This window comes from Pseudochaenichthys georgianus, chromosome 6 (genome assembly GCF_902827115.2).
Source record: "Pseudochaenichthys georgianus chromosome 6, fPseGeo1.2, whole genome shotgun sequence".
NCBI classification, from domain to species: Eukaryota; Metazoa; Chordata; class Actinopteri; order Perciformes; family Channichthyidae; genus Pseudochaenichthys; species Pseudochaenichthys georgianus.
This window is the reverse complement of record NC_047508.1, coordinates 16,396,759-16,413,168: the sequence shown is the minus strand read 5'-3', so window position 1 is coordinate 16,413,168 and position 16,410 is coordinate 16,396,759. Positions and strand designations below refer to the sequence as shown.

The 16,410-nt window shown below is 41.9% G+C and overlaps 1 protein-coding gene across 1 annotated transcript in view; it reads left to right on the top strand.

Annotated features, from left to right (window-relative positions):
- Nucleotides 1–16,410, top strand: part of tmtc2b (transmembrane O-mannosyltransferase targeting cadherins 2b) — a 109,610-nt gene that overhangs the window by 32,392 nt on the left and 60,808 nt on the right. The window contains exon 2 of the mRNA XM_034086084.1: nucleotides 13,441–14,017. Within this exon, the coding sequence (XP_033941975.1) occupies nucleotides 13,441–14,017 (577 nt within the window). The remainder of the gene's footprint in view (nucleotides 1–13,440; nucleotides 14,018–16,410) is intronic.

Here is a 16,410-nt window from a genome sequence, read left to right as displayed (position 1 = left end):
AGGAGGTTTTTAATGACGATATGGGCAGTTTATTGAGCCGAGGTTGATGATGTGTCGTAATGTATTGAAGAAGTCAAATAAATTCCTGCATTTCTTTCCGGACCAGTTACAGAACATAAAGGAGATTACTTGGTTAATTCATTACAAAAATGAAGTGAATGATTGTTGTTTACTTGGTGCAGCTTCTAAAATGTGCTTTAAATTAAGTTCACATATTATGATTGAATTAAAACCTGATGCGTGCTTTAACAACTCTGCAATACAAAGCAGACCTCAGTCATAGGCGCCCCCGGTGGTTGGGTAACCTCCATCACAGACCACATGAATCCTACAAATATTTATCATACTTGACTGAATTAAAACCAAAAAGCAGGCGTCATCTGTCTGGATACTACACTAAAAACGTATTATATATCCCTCTGTCTCCACGTCCACTAACATGTCTGACTTTGCATCAATAAATCTTTATATCCGTGGCTTATTACGTTTTCTTTTTATCTGTAGAGTGGAGCTTTTTGATGTTTGACACACATCTCAGGGAGGTTTCTTTCTTTCATTATACTGGAAGGCCTCTCTAATTTAAAAAACTTCTGTCATGGCCGGCAGCGATGGTACCACCCTGACACTTTATTAACATCCGGCATGTAGGATGGTAATGATGTAAATGTAATGAAATCCCCATCCTTCCTTGACTCGGATTTCATCGTAAGCATTTTAAACTATAAAAGGAATGACATCTTATGTACCTCGTGAAATCATCCAGCAGTTTGCTCTGGTTTACCATACGCATGGCATTGATTTGTTAGCGCCGGTCCACTCAAGTAAAAAGTCCTCTGCACCACATGGTCCTTTTGTTGTTTTGCCGCTAACCAGGAATACAGTATGGGGGAACATCAAAGGGAACAGCTACCTCTTGTGTAGCCTCACCAGAGGCCTTGAAAGAAATCATTTTCTTCTGTTTCACTCATGCAGTCACCATGCAGCCTGTAGTATTCCACAAAGTGTATTCAAAGTCCACGTAAGTGTTTGAGATATCGGCGGGTGGAAAATGTTTCCATCTACAGAGCTGACTTAGATGCTTTTCATAATATCTGACCCGTATAACATTTTCAACCATCTTTACTGAGCTCCATTTTATTGCCAATACATCTCTGTAACATCACATCTCAGTCTGCCAAACATTTATAACCCCTCATCAAAAATAAATACGAGCTTCAAAACCTCCAAGGCCAGTGTACTGCCCATTTTACATTTATAGAAGACAAATGTTTGCTACTCACAACATGTCAGAATATGCTCAATTTCATCAACACTTGGGAATGTTTCTCAATTTCAAAGCAAGCCTCTAAGGGAAATAATGAAATTGAGCAACTCTCCCTGTGGAGTCACATGACTCGGATCATTTATGCAAACTGGTAAGGAACAAGAAAACAAGCAGCTGTCTGTTTAACAATCAGGCTTTCCCTCAGGATAGAGAAACGATAGATTGCTGCTGTGTGATACCTGCGCTAAGTGGAGACCAGACCAAACACATCGATTAACGCCCACTTTATCCAAGAGTAATTCAAAGCTAATGACACCATCATCGTGTGCAGTATATCTGAATATGTTATGTCTTGTGTTGTATCAATTGTACAATGTGGTGCTTTTATGAGAACAAAATTGGTATTGTCGAACAAATGGTTTGAGAAAAATCCAATAGTGCTGACTGAAGCGGTGTATGTTGTGTCTTAGTTTGGAATTCAATTTACCTCGACAATGCAAAGTGAAGAAGATTGCCTCTGAATGTTATTGGCTCAGAGACAAAGATGGGCTGGGGAAAGTATTTTGTGGTACAGTGACAGGAGTGACGATACAATAGAGAGAATACATGAAGACACAGGAGGAAACATTACAGTTAATGGTGGGGGCTTCTATTTGTCTTTCTTCAGGGCACAAAGACCTATGGTTAAATGCATGAATGCTGAATTTGTAACACTAAAATGGCAAATTTGTATGATTTTTCTTCAAATTGGTGTTGTAATATTTAATTAAGTTGATTTTGTTGAATAGTTGAATATTTTGTACATCCTGTATATGTGACAGATTGAGAAGCTCTTCAATAATCATTTGAACACATGAAATAAACCTCTGTGTTTACTTATGTATATGAGCAATTCTATCATTTCTTAACGGAAAACAAAGTGAGGAAATCCAAAGTTTTTACAGTGGTTACAGAGGCTGTGTGGTTTGTGCGATTCGGTGGCCATAACATTTCAATTGCGTAAATGAGCTTCTTCGGAAAAATGCAAATTGCCACCATGTGGAAGACAAAGCCTTTAAAAACACGTAGCAGGCTATTTGGGTTCCTCTAACAAGTTTATAGGTTTACAAGACAGTGTCTCACGCAATGGCAGGCGGTGCGGGAGATATTGTGGTTGTTTTTGCAGGAAAAGCAGGCTTCAGGCTTTTTGTGTTTGCTTTTTAATGATCTGTTGACTTCTATTCTTTCGGTTGCACATTTAAACATTGTCTACCTAATCGTAGCCTACCGTAGAAATTATCTTTGATCTAATTTTTTACATCAAAGGCTACTTTTCCCAATTTAAATTCAACACAAATATATCAGATTAGCATTGTGCCTTGCTCTGATTCCCCCCTGTCTATCAGCTCACATTGGCTATCCGAGAGCAAGACAATGAGGCGACAATATCAGCTATCAACGTTGTATCAGTCTGTCATAGACAGACCTCACTGATCCCCTACGGACCACCACACTCACCCAGTTCTTCCATATTAGCACTGACAGCCCCCACACACTCACGTGACAGTTGATGGGGGCTCTCGATCTCTTTGTGATCAGGCTACATGTGCCTTTAATTAGGGCTTGGAACTGGAGTCAGAATGGTAGGGTAAGAAAAAAGGCTGGGTTGAGAGCATTGTGAGAACACTGGCCTGTTGTGATAATGAGATCACTCCCTGAATGCTGCTATTCATTAATGTAAGGATTCTGTGTGTGTGTGTGCGTTCTAATTCATCAAGTAAGCTTTTTTTACTGCCTTTAGCTGATTGGTTCTCTTATATTTGTTTGCATTTCATTGATGTAACCGGGCTTCTAGAAAATAGACACTAATTGCAGTGTCAGCCTGAACACAAACTCCCCGAGTCCGCCTGCACTCTGGCAGCAGCTTCATATTTAAAAAGAACTTCATGGCTGTGAGGAGAAGAGGGACATGATACAGCTGTTTCAAATGCTGCATATGAGATGGTCTTGGGCACTAAAGATGTCTTCTCCTTTCTGCTCCACTGGCATGCTCAAAGGCTCTCCCTGCACTTAAGCCCCCATGCAATAAACATCAGTGAGCGGAGGCCTCTGCGTTGATGTGCCATGATTCAGACTCATCCTTCAGGGCTGCCGTGCCTCGTAAAGAAGACCCTCCATTCAAAAAGGGTTTGGGAAGAAGGATGGATGGTTGGTCAGGCTCACTCATTGGTTGGGGTCTGGCTTGCACAGGATTTTCCATCCCACTGTGCTGACGCTGGTTTCGCTGAGCCCCTCCATTCTTGAACGGGCCATTGGCGAGCCAGAGCGGATGGGTCTTGCACTCAGGAAGAGTTACTTTGTCTGCATTGATCTCCAGCTCCGTTTGGACGAGAAGCACTCTAAACAGGAGAGGAGGAACAAATCCAAGTCATTTATTCCCATATAGTCGAAAGGTCAGAGCATGACAAAAAGCCTCCTGTTGTGAGGAGGAGTGCTGTGGAGCGGCCCCCTCCAAGCAGAGCCTGGGTGACTGCCGCAGCATTAGACATGGGTCAGGCTGAGGGGAGACATGAAGGTTGAACCAGTTTGAGAACAAAGACCTCGTTCTTTATTTTCCTTAGGCATTGACATTTATATAGTAATAATCTGTTTGGTTAAATGTTCCACTTTGAGTGGACAATGAAGCCTAACAAGGCACTGAGAAATTATATTTGATGAATGTTGTGACCCTTGTAAGAAATGTGCCTTCTCATGTGACTTTTCTTTTTAAATCAAATAGTTTGGCAGACTAATTTCAACGATTTTTAGCGGTTGTTCTAGAAATTATCAAATTGGGATTTGGCAGCTTGTTCTATTCTAGCTGTTTTGGACATCAGAAACAGATATTTTTGGCTACATTAATATGGCTCTAGGGATTGCAAGTGGTCCCCACATGTTGCTCCAGACTGAAATATCTCAACATCTATTGGATGGATTGTACTCAAAGCAAACAGGTGCTGGAACATCAATATGTAAAGGTACAGGGCTTCCAATTTAGTTTCACCTAACTCCTAAACTCAAACCATGTGGTGGGAAGTTCTTACCTCTGACTGCCCACACACTTTCCCCACGAGGACGCTTGTTGAAGACACAACAAGTGACGGATTCAAAGCAACCGTTTCTGCTTGGACACAAGAGAGGTGTGTGTGTGTGTGTGTGTGTGTGTGTGTGTGTGTGTGTGTGTGTGTGTGTGTGTGTGTGTGTGTGTGTGTGTGTGTGTGTGTGTGTGTGTGTGTGTGTGTGTGTGTGTGTGTGTGTGTGTGTGTGTGTGTGTGTGTGTGTGTGTGTGTGTGTGTGTGTGTGTGTGTGTGTGTGTGTGTGTGTGTGTGTGTGTGTGTGTGTGTGTGTGTGTGTGTGTGTGTGTGTGTGTGTGTGTGTGTGTGTGGCCTACAGCAGTGGCCCAGCCGCCCTGCACATGCTGACAGATTTATTGGATACAATAATCAGTGTATATCACCCTGCTGCGCCCTACACATGCAGCTCCTGTAATTGGCTCTTACACCTGGAATTGACTATAAACATCAGACAACTTTGCACTTTGACATTTAGGTGATTTGCTAACAACAGTCCTGGTTTAGACAGAACGACAAGCTTTTTTTCAAGTTGTACTTTAAGATAAAGAGCAGCAACATGTTGAACATACGTTTTTTTTGCCTATAAGATATAATTGAAGTGTTGTCCAAGTAACAGATGCATGATTCCAGACAGCTCCATCAAACAGGACAGTGGCCCTGAGGCCTCTGTTTGACATCGGAGATGTTAGCAGGACTCATACGTGCCCCTGGCAACTTTACACCATGCGGATTCAATGCCGGGCTGCCAGGATTCCTGCTCTGCCAGCCTGGTTGGCCGGATGGAAGTGTGGCTCACTGGTTGGTTGGTTTGCTGGCCGGCTGGTTAGCTCTCGGGGATCAGCATTCAGGTCGTGCCCTACTGTGCCCATCCCGTACTGCACAAAGGGCTGATCAGGGATGCTAGACAGCAGGCTCGGGCAGTCCCCGAGCTAAAACACACCGCCGTGCCCCGCTCCAGACTCAGTGTCTCAGTGTCCCAGTGTTTGCTTGTCTACTGTGCCATGAAATGGAGTGAGTGTGTATGATTGTGCCAGTGGAGTAATGCAAATACCCTCCCTGAAGAGAAGACTTATTCCACTTAGTTAGGGAACATTGCTGGATGAATTGGACACAGTGTTACATGTTGCACTCTGAAAAACACTTAGATTCTTTTCAGTGAACGTTTAGTGAGTTCCTTTTCATGTGTTTTGAATGCAAGCTTTGCAAAATGAATCGGAATGTAACAAAAACAGATGCCAAACTATCTGCAAAGCTTGAGGCAATGGATCCTGCTGATTTGAACAACCTTTTTTAACTTGCATCCTTATGCAACTAAATTGCATTCTTAATTACATTTCGAGGAAAAAAAAAATCTCCGGGTTGTGTTATTAGTTTTAAGCATCATATTACACATAATATAAAATAAAAAATAAAAACGCAACACTCCATATATTAAGGCTTAAAAAATCTTTAGGTTTTGTTAAGTTTAATAAACGATAATGGTTGGGCTTGAAATAACTATGTTTGTTAAGTTATTATGTCACTTATCTATATTTTCATTATAATGGGGAACACTAAACGGAAGAAGTGCTCCATTATGAGTAGAGATTAGATTTAGCCCAGATTCTTCACTAATGAATTAGTTTTATCCTGGTTGTCCATCGTCAATGCAGCATGTCATCCATCTTTACTCTCCTGCCTTTCATCAATTACAATGATGGAGGGGAGGCATCAGGCGTCCACAGCCGGGGATAATAGTGTAACACCCTTCATTTCCTTTCGTGTGTGTGTGTGTGCGTGCGTGCGTGGCGGGGGGAGGGGGATTGAATCTGTTGCTGTAAATTAATATAAATTGGTTAGTTTGATGGGGAAAAAAAGTATGAAGAAAGTGTTATACTTTTCACTAAGACATGTACAGTATTTTTCATCCAGAAATAACATATAATGGCATGAGATATTTCCTTTTCTTAAATAACAGAAAATGGTCACTCTAAAACAATCTATCTTGTGTAAAATGGAAGCTCTTTAATGCTTCCCCAAGGCTGATTTATTAAGAGCGTTTAATATGGCGATGCTAATCACATGTGTCAAGAAGAAGCAAGCAGCCTTTCATCCTTGACAATAGGGATTTTACGGCGATCTCAGTGGTGGTACTTTCTCCGTTTGTCCTCTCTAGGCTTCCTCGTCATTCATTCACTGCGCTGCCCTCTTGTTAATGCTAAAATATCAAAACACTCAGTGACACTGTGATACTGGAGTTATTAATTACATTATAGCCTCAAGATACAGAAACGGAGTTATGAAACGAAGGCCAAAACTAATGGACTTCTTCCTCTTTGTTGAACGGGGCCCAGGTCCTTTTTTCTCCCTTTCTGGCTTGCTGAGCTAGTCTTAAATCGTTCATGCTTGGCTACATGTTATCATGTTTGGCGTCTGAGGGCTTCTTAACATTTAACAAAACTATGAATGTGTCATACCCACTTAACTAGAAGAAACTCAGCTACCTGACGATATGAACCATTTTTACTAGGGATGTCCCGATCACCTTTTTTTGCTCCCGATCCGATTCCGATCATTTGATTTTGACAATCTGCCGATACCGATTTTTCCCGATCCGATCTTTATGCAATGCATTAAGAGAAAAAAAAGGTAACAGATAACGGCTGGTCATCCAACGCGATGAATTCAGCTATCTTGGCTGTTATTGTGTTGGCCTTTTTACTGTTCTGGGGCAGTTTCTCTTTCTTTTTAAAAGTCTCTGAAAGTGTCGGTTGTTTCAGTGCCGTTACCCGAGTGGCCGCTGTGTACTCGCCGTGTTGTTGTTGGTGTTTGTTTCTCAGGTAGCGTATTAGATTGCTCGTGTTGAACGTAGCTCTGTTCTTTCCACCACGCGGAACCTCTGCCTTGCAAACATTGCATCTGGCTGTTACACTGCCTTCGCTTTCAATTTTATAATACTTCCAAACTCCTGACATTTTCTCTGTCCCGACTCCCGAGTCACCAGCTGAACGTAGCCTCTCGTTAGCTTACTGCTACTATTAGACACTGCGCCCACTCTGTTGCCAGATTTGAGAGAAATAAGCCACCAGGTCTATGAAAACAAGCCCAAAGAAAGCAACACATACATGATGTTGTGTAATTTCAAACCAAAACGAAGTCCTCAGGATGACTTTAAGACGTGAACATGGTCATTTTTGTTTTGTAACATTAAATTAAAAAAAAAAATTATATAAAAAAGAAAAAAATCCCGATCCCCGATTTTTTTCTCCCGATCCCCGATTTTTTGAAAATCACGTGATCGGATCGGGACATCTCTAATTTTTACCTAAACAAAACACAAGTCCAACGCCGAGCCTCTGAATTAGCACTAAGATAGCTAACGCACTTAGCACATAACTCACGGTAGAAATATTCTATACTTCATCGGATCTGCACAAACTCGAAATTATTACTGATAATCCATCATAACATTTATGTCGGTTTGGGCATCACTCTCACTCCTCAATGGTAACGTGTAGGTGGATTTAGGAACTTCCCCTCAATTATATTGGCTGTAACGGTTCTAAAGTGGTGTCAATCACCAAAATCGACCATTGGGTTCCAGAGATATGGCAAATACACCCAAATGACCCCAGAGGTGGGTTTTTTTTTCTAAACCTCTCTAAAAAGGTCAAATTACACTTGTTTTGCATCAATCTTGATGTAGGGTACTTATTATATGTTATAGTTTGGATTCCTAAAGCTTTTAGTCTACTATCCCATCATTCAAGGGTGGTTTTCACTATAAGTAATGGTTTTGTTTGGACGGACACTATAATACCATTTTTTTACTATGTTCAATCTGAATTTACTTTAAAATAAAAACATCTATATTTGTTCTCACTTTCTACATCCAACTCACAGGTGTATCGTTGCTTTGAGAGAAAAGATTATTAATTTACCCCTTTTTAGAAGTGAAGATAATTATAGTCATTTGTTCTGGGCATGTCATTTTCGAGGCTGAAACCTGAAATACAGGCTCAGGGCTCAACAGGTTAAAGAAGCTATTTGTAAGAATGCCCCACAATAGTGATACCCCCCACTTCTCATTTGGCACATTTTTAGTTGTGCATTTCCTCTATCACTCGCTGCATTAATAATGTATGTGTTGAAATGAGAGTTGGATTGCTTTACCAATGCCAGTGAATACATTAACCACAGCAGCCTTAAGGCACAACATAAGACATAATTTATCTTTCAATTCATGAAAGATTTAAAAGTGTTAATGTTTTTGTTAAATTGCCTATTAAAATCAATTGTAAAGATGTATTTCATTACTTATAGAACATTTAAATAAAGCATTAATAGAGTATGTTCTCTTGGCCACAGAATACTTATTTTGTTCCTATATTAGGTAAGATGAGTGAAGTGGAGGTATGCCATTAATGACCTGCTAGCAGGCCCATGGGAAGAAACATTAGACAAAAGAGCTTGCCGGAAACACTGAGCGGGCTACCCCGGTGTCTCTGTGGGCAGTCTAAATATACCACTGTGCCTCTTTCAGATATTGAAGCCGGGTGATGACATATAGTTGGCAGACCTTCGATCGCTTTCCCCAAACTCCCACAAGAGTTGATTTTCTTTGCATATGCTTCTTCACAAATGGATTTTCACTTCAGTGTTTCCCGTCTGTATTCTTTCTTACCCATTACTTGTTGAATTTCCTTCAGTGGGCTTTCGATATTTTAGCCATAAAAGCGCACATTCCTTCAAACGATTCTGTCTCTCTTGCGAATTGCGGATAGGTGCGCCACAATATGCACTCCTTCAATGGAATATTTTAGAGATTGGTATATTATTTTCCACCAGGCTTTGGAGGATTTAAAAATAGATGTTATCCCAGTCATACAGCTCCATTTCACTCAGAGCTTCATCTTAAATCCATTGAGTAGTTATAAAGGGAAAATCCTGATGACATGTTCTAGGTTTTCAATCTTCTATCAAATATCCATTCTCATCTCCTGCATGTTTGCCCACTGCATATCTGTGCCGGAATGCCAATCAATCTTCAATTTTAGATAGCCTCTTCCCGTGGATTCTGTAGTCATTGCATTTTTCACCCTGCTGGTGCATTTACATTATAAGTGAAACTGTTCCAGGGGTAAAGAGGTTAGCTCTCACATGATTGGTACTCAAATAAGGAGATAGCAGGAGCATTTTTCATGGAAATGTTTTTGAACTCAGCCTGGGGTTAGGGGTACGCCCAAGAACGAAATTGTTTTACTTTGGGTCTATAATTAAATGTTCTTCAGCTTTTGTGTAAGCAATTGCCTTTCATTAGATTTTCGTTTATGTACATTTGTATTCACATAGCACAGTACTAAAAGCAAGGCTTTTTGGGGGGGAGGCAGAGAATAACCTTCATACTTGAAAGCTTGTTGAGTGACAGAGGACCGTCACGGCAGCATAGGAGAAAAAGCCAATTTTCGGTGTCCTCTCTTTGCTTTTTAAAGTGGTGTTAAAGCGAAAGTGATGTTTTTGTGAAGCTGTGAGAAGAGTTAGTCAGGCCTTAGATGTGAACAACAGACACTTTGTTGCCTTTGTTTTCTCTGTTCACACATCTATGTTTTTGTCAATGTAATTTAACGCTCTAGGTTCCCTATGTTCACCACAGTTATTCCAATTAGAGCTATTGTGTACATTAGAATGATTTGGCACCTACAAGCATTTTCCTTACTCTGTTTCCTGTACATATTCAAACAAGCATTTACTTATATAATTCTAAACCCTTTAGAGTCTTACCCCCCCCCCCCCCCCAGTTCTAGTCCGCATTGTGACAGATTGAGAACTGGTCTTGTTGTGAAGGAACTGTTGCTGGCAGGAAGATGTAGATGATCTGGCCTGAGTCATGGGGATCTCGAACAGTTTTTCAGAGGCTCCTCTTGTTAGCAGCCACACGATCCCCTCGGTCCTCTTGGGAGTCAGGCGTTCAGGCGAGCGGTCGGGGGAGGAATGTGCTCCCGGCTGGAAAAAGTTTGCAGTGCACAGAGGGGTCCTCCGTGTCTCGAGCTCTGCTGAGAAATGGGCCCAGCCAGCCGCAGAAACTCAATATGCCTGGCCTCTTAGCTGGTAGAGGAGCACGGTCTGATGACAATGACCCAGACCTGTGGGTTTGGGATTTTCCATAGATTGGATTATTCAAATTGAATTTAGGGCTAGGCGATATGAATAAATCAAGTATCCCAATATTCTTACCCAAACACATCAATATCAGTATTTGGGCCAATATTGTTTGGTTTATGATTGCGTTGATGCATAATTGTCAGTAATGTCAATATACTGAGTATATAAAGGCAAGACAATTCTGGTAAATTCTGAAAATGAACATTCATTGCTCCTAAACTGGCCTTAAAACCATGCACGAATAAATCTTGCAATGTCCAACATTTAGGATGATGTCTAGTCTCATATCTCAATATTGTTATACTTGTTATATTTACCAGCCATATTGCATTACGACTGTGAATGTGTTAACTCAGCTGTGGGTTTTCCCATCATCTGCTCTGAGTAGTTCTTGCAGAGTGATATAAAGAGGTAACCCTTTACCATCTTTCTCTGCCTTCCTCGATTCTCCACTTGTCAAGCACTTTAGGGACCCCCCTGCCTCTGACATATTAGCAAGACACCAACTGATAGGTGAACCCCATGCACTGTGACTCAGGAAGCCAAGGCAGTAAAAGCATTGGGCTTGAGTGAGTGGCACTGGCTTTAGTCTGTATTCTGCTGCCAGAAAAGAGTCTTGTGTGGTTTTGAGGAAATCTATAATGTATATGGCCTCACTGTGCAGTGGAAAATGAGCACACTTGTCTCCAAAACGGCTTAAAGATGTAATTGAACCATAATGCCTCTTATGTGAGCATCTCGCGGCGGAATGAAGATCTTACTTGACAAATGGGCCAGAGAAAATAAACTGGCATCTCTGAGTCATGAAGTGGAGGGTTGGGCTACTGACTCTTAAGCCGGCTGGTGGAGAGATGGAGACTCCGTCCGAGAAGCTGGTGAAACCCAATCTTCTGTGCTCTGACATCCAAGGCATTTCTATTATATCCCAGCAGATTATTTCCCCAACATCCCAAAGCCAGGTAGTATTTATTTCCCTTAGAACCATCATAAGAAGGGCTGCTTTTGAACACCTTTCCAACTTTGTCTGGTGGTAAGAGATGTGCGGATGTGATGTGTTTAAACCTTGTGCCTTCCCAATGCCATTTTGGCTTTGATGATGTAGATGGCAGAAATGTAGAAGTTTATTTTCTTAAATTGTGTTGTGTTTAAAGTTCAACCTCGGCTATAGGTTAATAAGTCTGTTAACGGTGTAGCCAAAATACAGACACTCAGACCCTTAAGGGGTATAATCGCAGGGCCAATCATTCTTTTATATCAGGTTTTCAATAGAGTCCTCGCTTCAAAATTGTAGATTTGAATATTTTCCTCCAGATTTATTGAGATTTTTTTGCTTTTCTTCACCAAAAAGCATTTATTTTATTGCTGAACATTTGCTCCTAAATACATTACATTTGTATATTTTAGGTTAACATTCTGAAGATGAGCTCAACTCTGGTGGTTGTTTCAAAATTGAACTTAGTGAAAGTAGAAAATAATATTAAGTATTTTTATCATAGTTTTTAGGAATATTTAAGATCATCTCTCACTCTTGAGTCAACTGCTTTTTTTGGGTCATTCATTTTTCTTCCCATTTATGTTCATTTTATACACACAGATTAAAATGATTATTCCTTCAGGTGTTGTTGTCCCCACCTTTATCTCCTGTTGAACTGATGCGTGTGTTAATCGTGACTGCAGTGAGGACACATTTCAACCTGCTGCACTTGGCTTGTTATCACATGTCATGTCCCATCCATCACGCCTTTAATCACACCTCTGTTCCCCTATTGCCAAGCACCTTGTCTCTGCAGAGCCTCATTATGTTGCCTTCAAATCCTCATCAGCACCACCAGCTGTAGTTAAAAGCAGCAGGCCTGACACTCTGTCAGACACCTCAGAACGTGGCAGAAAAGATAGGAAAAACCTTTAACTTTTATTTAATCACTACTGTTGGGAGAAGCATGCCTTCCTTGACCCCTGCTGGCAGCCCCCCCTCATGCCGCCATCGACATGCACAGCTTGTGGTTGATGTAGCGGCAATGGTAGGTCATGCCGGTTCATCCCTGACAGAGGGGAGGTCAAAGTTACTCAGTGGTTGTCTAGAAAATGTCTCTCAAAATTGGCCTGTCCCTCCGTTTTGCACAACTGCTGCTTTTTCCCCAGACAAGCTCCGAGCTGCCATATCGCTCGTAACCCTTCTCTCCAAGCTGCATTTTTGCCAACATGGCGTTCCCCTACTGCGTGCCGGTATTTGTTTGGGGTTAAGGGTGTGGCGCTCTTGCTTAATTCCAGAGGTCCACAGCTGTAAGAGCTTTGGCTGTGGTGGCAAAGCTGCCCAGGGCTTAAGGCTTGCCTTCTAAATGCTCTGTTGGTGAGTCCCACATGACCACACTCTCGGGGAAAAGCTGTAAGCAAATGTGAAGTTTCAGTTTACAGCAATTTATATTTCCTGCTAAGCCCACACTATGATCAGACTTAGCAGTGAAGCCGTTTGACAATCATCTAGTTCATACAAATGTCTGCCTTCAGCACAGTATCACATATTGATTTATCAGGTAAACAAAAGTCTACTTAAGAAGACATAAGTGGAAAAAAATGTTTAGGCAAAATATTTAAGTTTCTTTAAATATTTATTTATGAACATAAGTTCAAATGAGCGAATGATGAGTTTTGGTTGTCACACAGAACATGAACACCAGTCTTCTTTGTATATAAGTGTACTTATGATATGTAATCTCAATGTAGAGGATCCTCATTGTTAAGGAGACCAGGCTGGTTCAAACAGCACTTTCATTCATTAGGCGAGTGGTCAATCAGTGAAGCAGTTTGGCATTAATGAAATTGACAAACCTTTCTGTGTACAGAATCAAATATTGATTTGATCTTTTCATCTACAGCGTGTACACTGTTTTTTTTTTCTCCTACCCGTAAGTCCTTTACTCACGTTTGTTATTCTCTCTACAGCCGTGCAATCAAGACCAATCAGGACCTGCTCCCAGAAACCCCCTGGACAAATATCTTCTACGATGACTTCTGGGGCACCTTACTCACCCACAGTGGCAGCCATAAGTCTTACCGACCCCTCTGCACCCTCTCCTTCCGACTCAACCATGCGGTGGGTGGGATGGAGCCCTGGGGCTACCACCTGGTGAACGTGGCCCTCCACGGGGCTGTGACGGGCCTGTTCACTTCCCTGGCTCGCCTGCTGCTCGGAGGTGGCCTGTGGAGCCTGCTTGCCGGCCTGCTCTTCGCCTCGCATCCCATCCACACCGAGGCGGTGGCGGGGGTCGTGGGCCGTGCGGATGAAGGGGCCACCCTCTTCTTCTTGCTGTCCCTGCTCTGCTACATGCGCCACTGCCAGCTGCGGGGTCACGCTGGGCCAGTGCGGCTCGTGGCGTGGTTCCTGGGCAGTCTGGTCTGCGCTGCGTGCAGCATGCTGTGGAAGGAGCTCGGAGTGACCGTCCTGGCCGTGTCGGCGCTTTACGACGTCTGCGTGTTCCACAAGCTCAAACTGCGACAGGTCGTCATGCTCGTGTACAAGGTAAACAGTTTGTTCTCAGTGCTTTTTCAAATGTATCTGGTTGCCTGCACCTGTGTGTGTGGTGTGTGTGTGTGTGTGTGTGTGGTGTGTGTGTGTGTGTGTGTGGTGTGTGTGTGTGTGTGTGTGTGTGTGTGTGTGTGTGTGTGTGTGTGTGGTGTGTGTGTGTGTGGTGTGTGTGTGTGTGTGTGTGTGTGTGTGTGTGTGTGTGTGTGTGTGTGTGGTGTGTGTGTGTGTGTGTGTGTGTGTGTGTGTGTGTGTGTGTGTGTGTGGTGTGTGTGTGTGTGTGTGTGTTGTGTGGTGTGTGTGTGTGTGTGTGTGTGTGTGTGTGTGTGTGGTGTGTGTGTGTGTGTGTGTGTGTGTGTGTGTGTGTGTGTGTGTGTGTGTGTGCACACAGCTGGGTCCTTTCAGGTCACATTATTGTGTTTTCAATCAAATACAAAGACACACATGTTAAAAAGAGAAAACATATTTATGTGGCCAAAGCGATGCATGCTACTGCTGTTTTATTGCAAAAGCCAACATATCTTGTGTAGATGAGAGATCTGAATGGAACGTAATGGATTATTATGGTGATGAAGAGTTTGTTGCAGATTATCGGTCCTTTATTTGTAATTTAAGTTTATGGCTGCACTTTTTTCTTATAGGAAACATACATTCTAGACACCTAAACAGAGATCAGTTTAACAAATGACTAACACTAGACTCAACTTGAGAATGAGTAGCTAATTGCCCGTCGAGTCATCAGTGTTAATCATTTGTTATGATTCATTTGATGTCTTTAAAACATAACGATGAAAAGTAAGCTGTTTGCCACATTAGCATTCAGTCAAATCAATGTGTGTCCCTGGGGTTTTTCTCCTGTTGCTTACGAGTGTGTGAGGTTGCTTTTATTCATTTTGCACACAGGGAAAGAAAGAGAAGAAAATAAAAGCATTCTTAAAAGAAATAGCTGATAATAACAAAGATTGATCGCCATTTCATATTTCCTTGTTGCTTTTGAAGCATTCGGCTATTAAGTTGCCTTTTTCTCCAACAGCTCCTGTCAGAAGTATTTACCGTTAGCTGTCTTGTCAATATGACATCCACAGCTCTCTAGCCATCATGATAAATTCAACAGGACACAATGTGACAAAAGAGCCCCAAACCAGCCAATGAGAGAGCTGGTATCTGGCACGCCCCCAAGCACAGAACAGCACTTACTGGAATAGGTTGTGCAGCAAGGAGGGAGAGGGGTCAGCAAGAAAGGGGGCGGTAACTGATAGAGATAGAAACAAAAGAGAGAATATGGTTTATTGAAGAGCAATTCCATTTCATTGCTCAGCGTAGTTTGGAAATGAGGAGTGCTGTCTTCTCCACCCTGTCCTCTATCTGACTCTGTGCCCTCTGGAGTCAAGCCCGTCCATTGCCATAGGCAGACAGGCCTTGTAATGGCTTGTCAGGCATGGCTAGAGCATAGAGGACACAGGGCCAAAGGGGCCGAGGGAGATGATGCCTCATAGCTGACAGTTTTTCAACTTTTTGATTGAAAATCCACAAAGCCTGCTGATCCAATTGTCTTTGGGAGAGAATATCTGGCAGATAGTTATACTACACTTCTGGCGTGGAGCAAGCCCTATGGATTTCTTTCATGGCTTGCCATTGTGGTTAACTAAGTTGGCCAGCGTCTCAGGAGGCAGATATGTCCTGCTAAAACGAGCTTCTGAAATCCAGTGCTGTATTTCTCATATCATATTTTGAGAAAAAGTTACAAAACGAAAAATATATAAAAGGATACATACTTTTTTCATTTGAAGGAATGAACAGTGGCAAGTTGCATGTCTAATGTGTACTGGCAGGTTTCTTCACAATTTTGGACAACATTAAGTAACGGCTTCCTCTGTATTTCTTTTTCTTTACTGTTGGTAGGCTACATTAAAGCTGTATCGTCAATGACAAAGTAGGAGCTTGGAGTATAAAGGGGGAAACACTGTCTGTATATACACACTGTCTGTACACACACTGTCTGTATATACTAAACAAATCAGAGCTTTGTAAACTAGTTAAACTTTTTTTTTAATTGACTCAGACTGAGTCTAATGCTGTTAATATTCCTTGTGTCAACCACCCAGTTTTTATATTGCTAACTTTAATGTCAAAGAAAAAAGTGAATATTATGTTCACCAAGTTCTACTGTGAATATGCCACCAGGTCTGGAGTAATGACAATAACAAACTCACAGTCTGAAAAGATAAATCACTTCTTTGCAGCAAAGAAAACTCACAGCGGGTTTCTTTCCATTGAGGAGACAACTAAGGAACTGCGTGGGTTGTCAGGCGCTTTTAGAGAACAACAGACTATTTTTCATTCTTTCGAGTTGAGACTGTTCAGCAGCATACTTCTCTGGAAATGAAGCT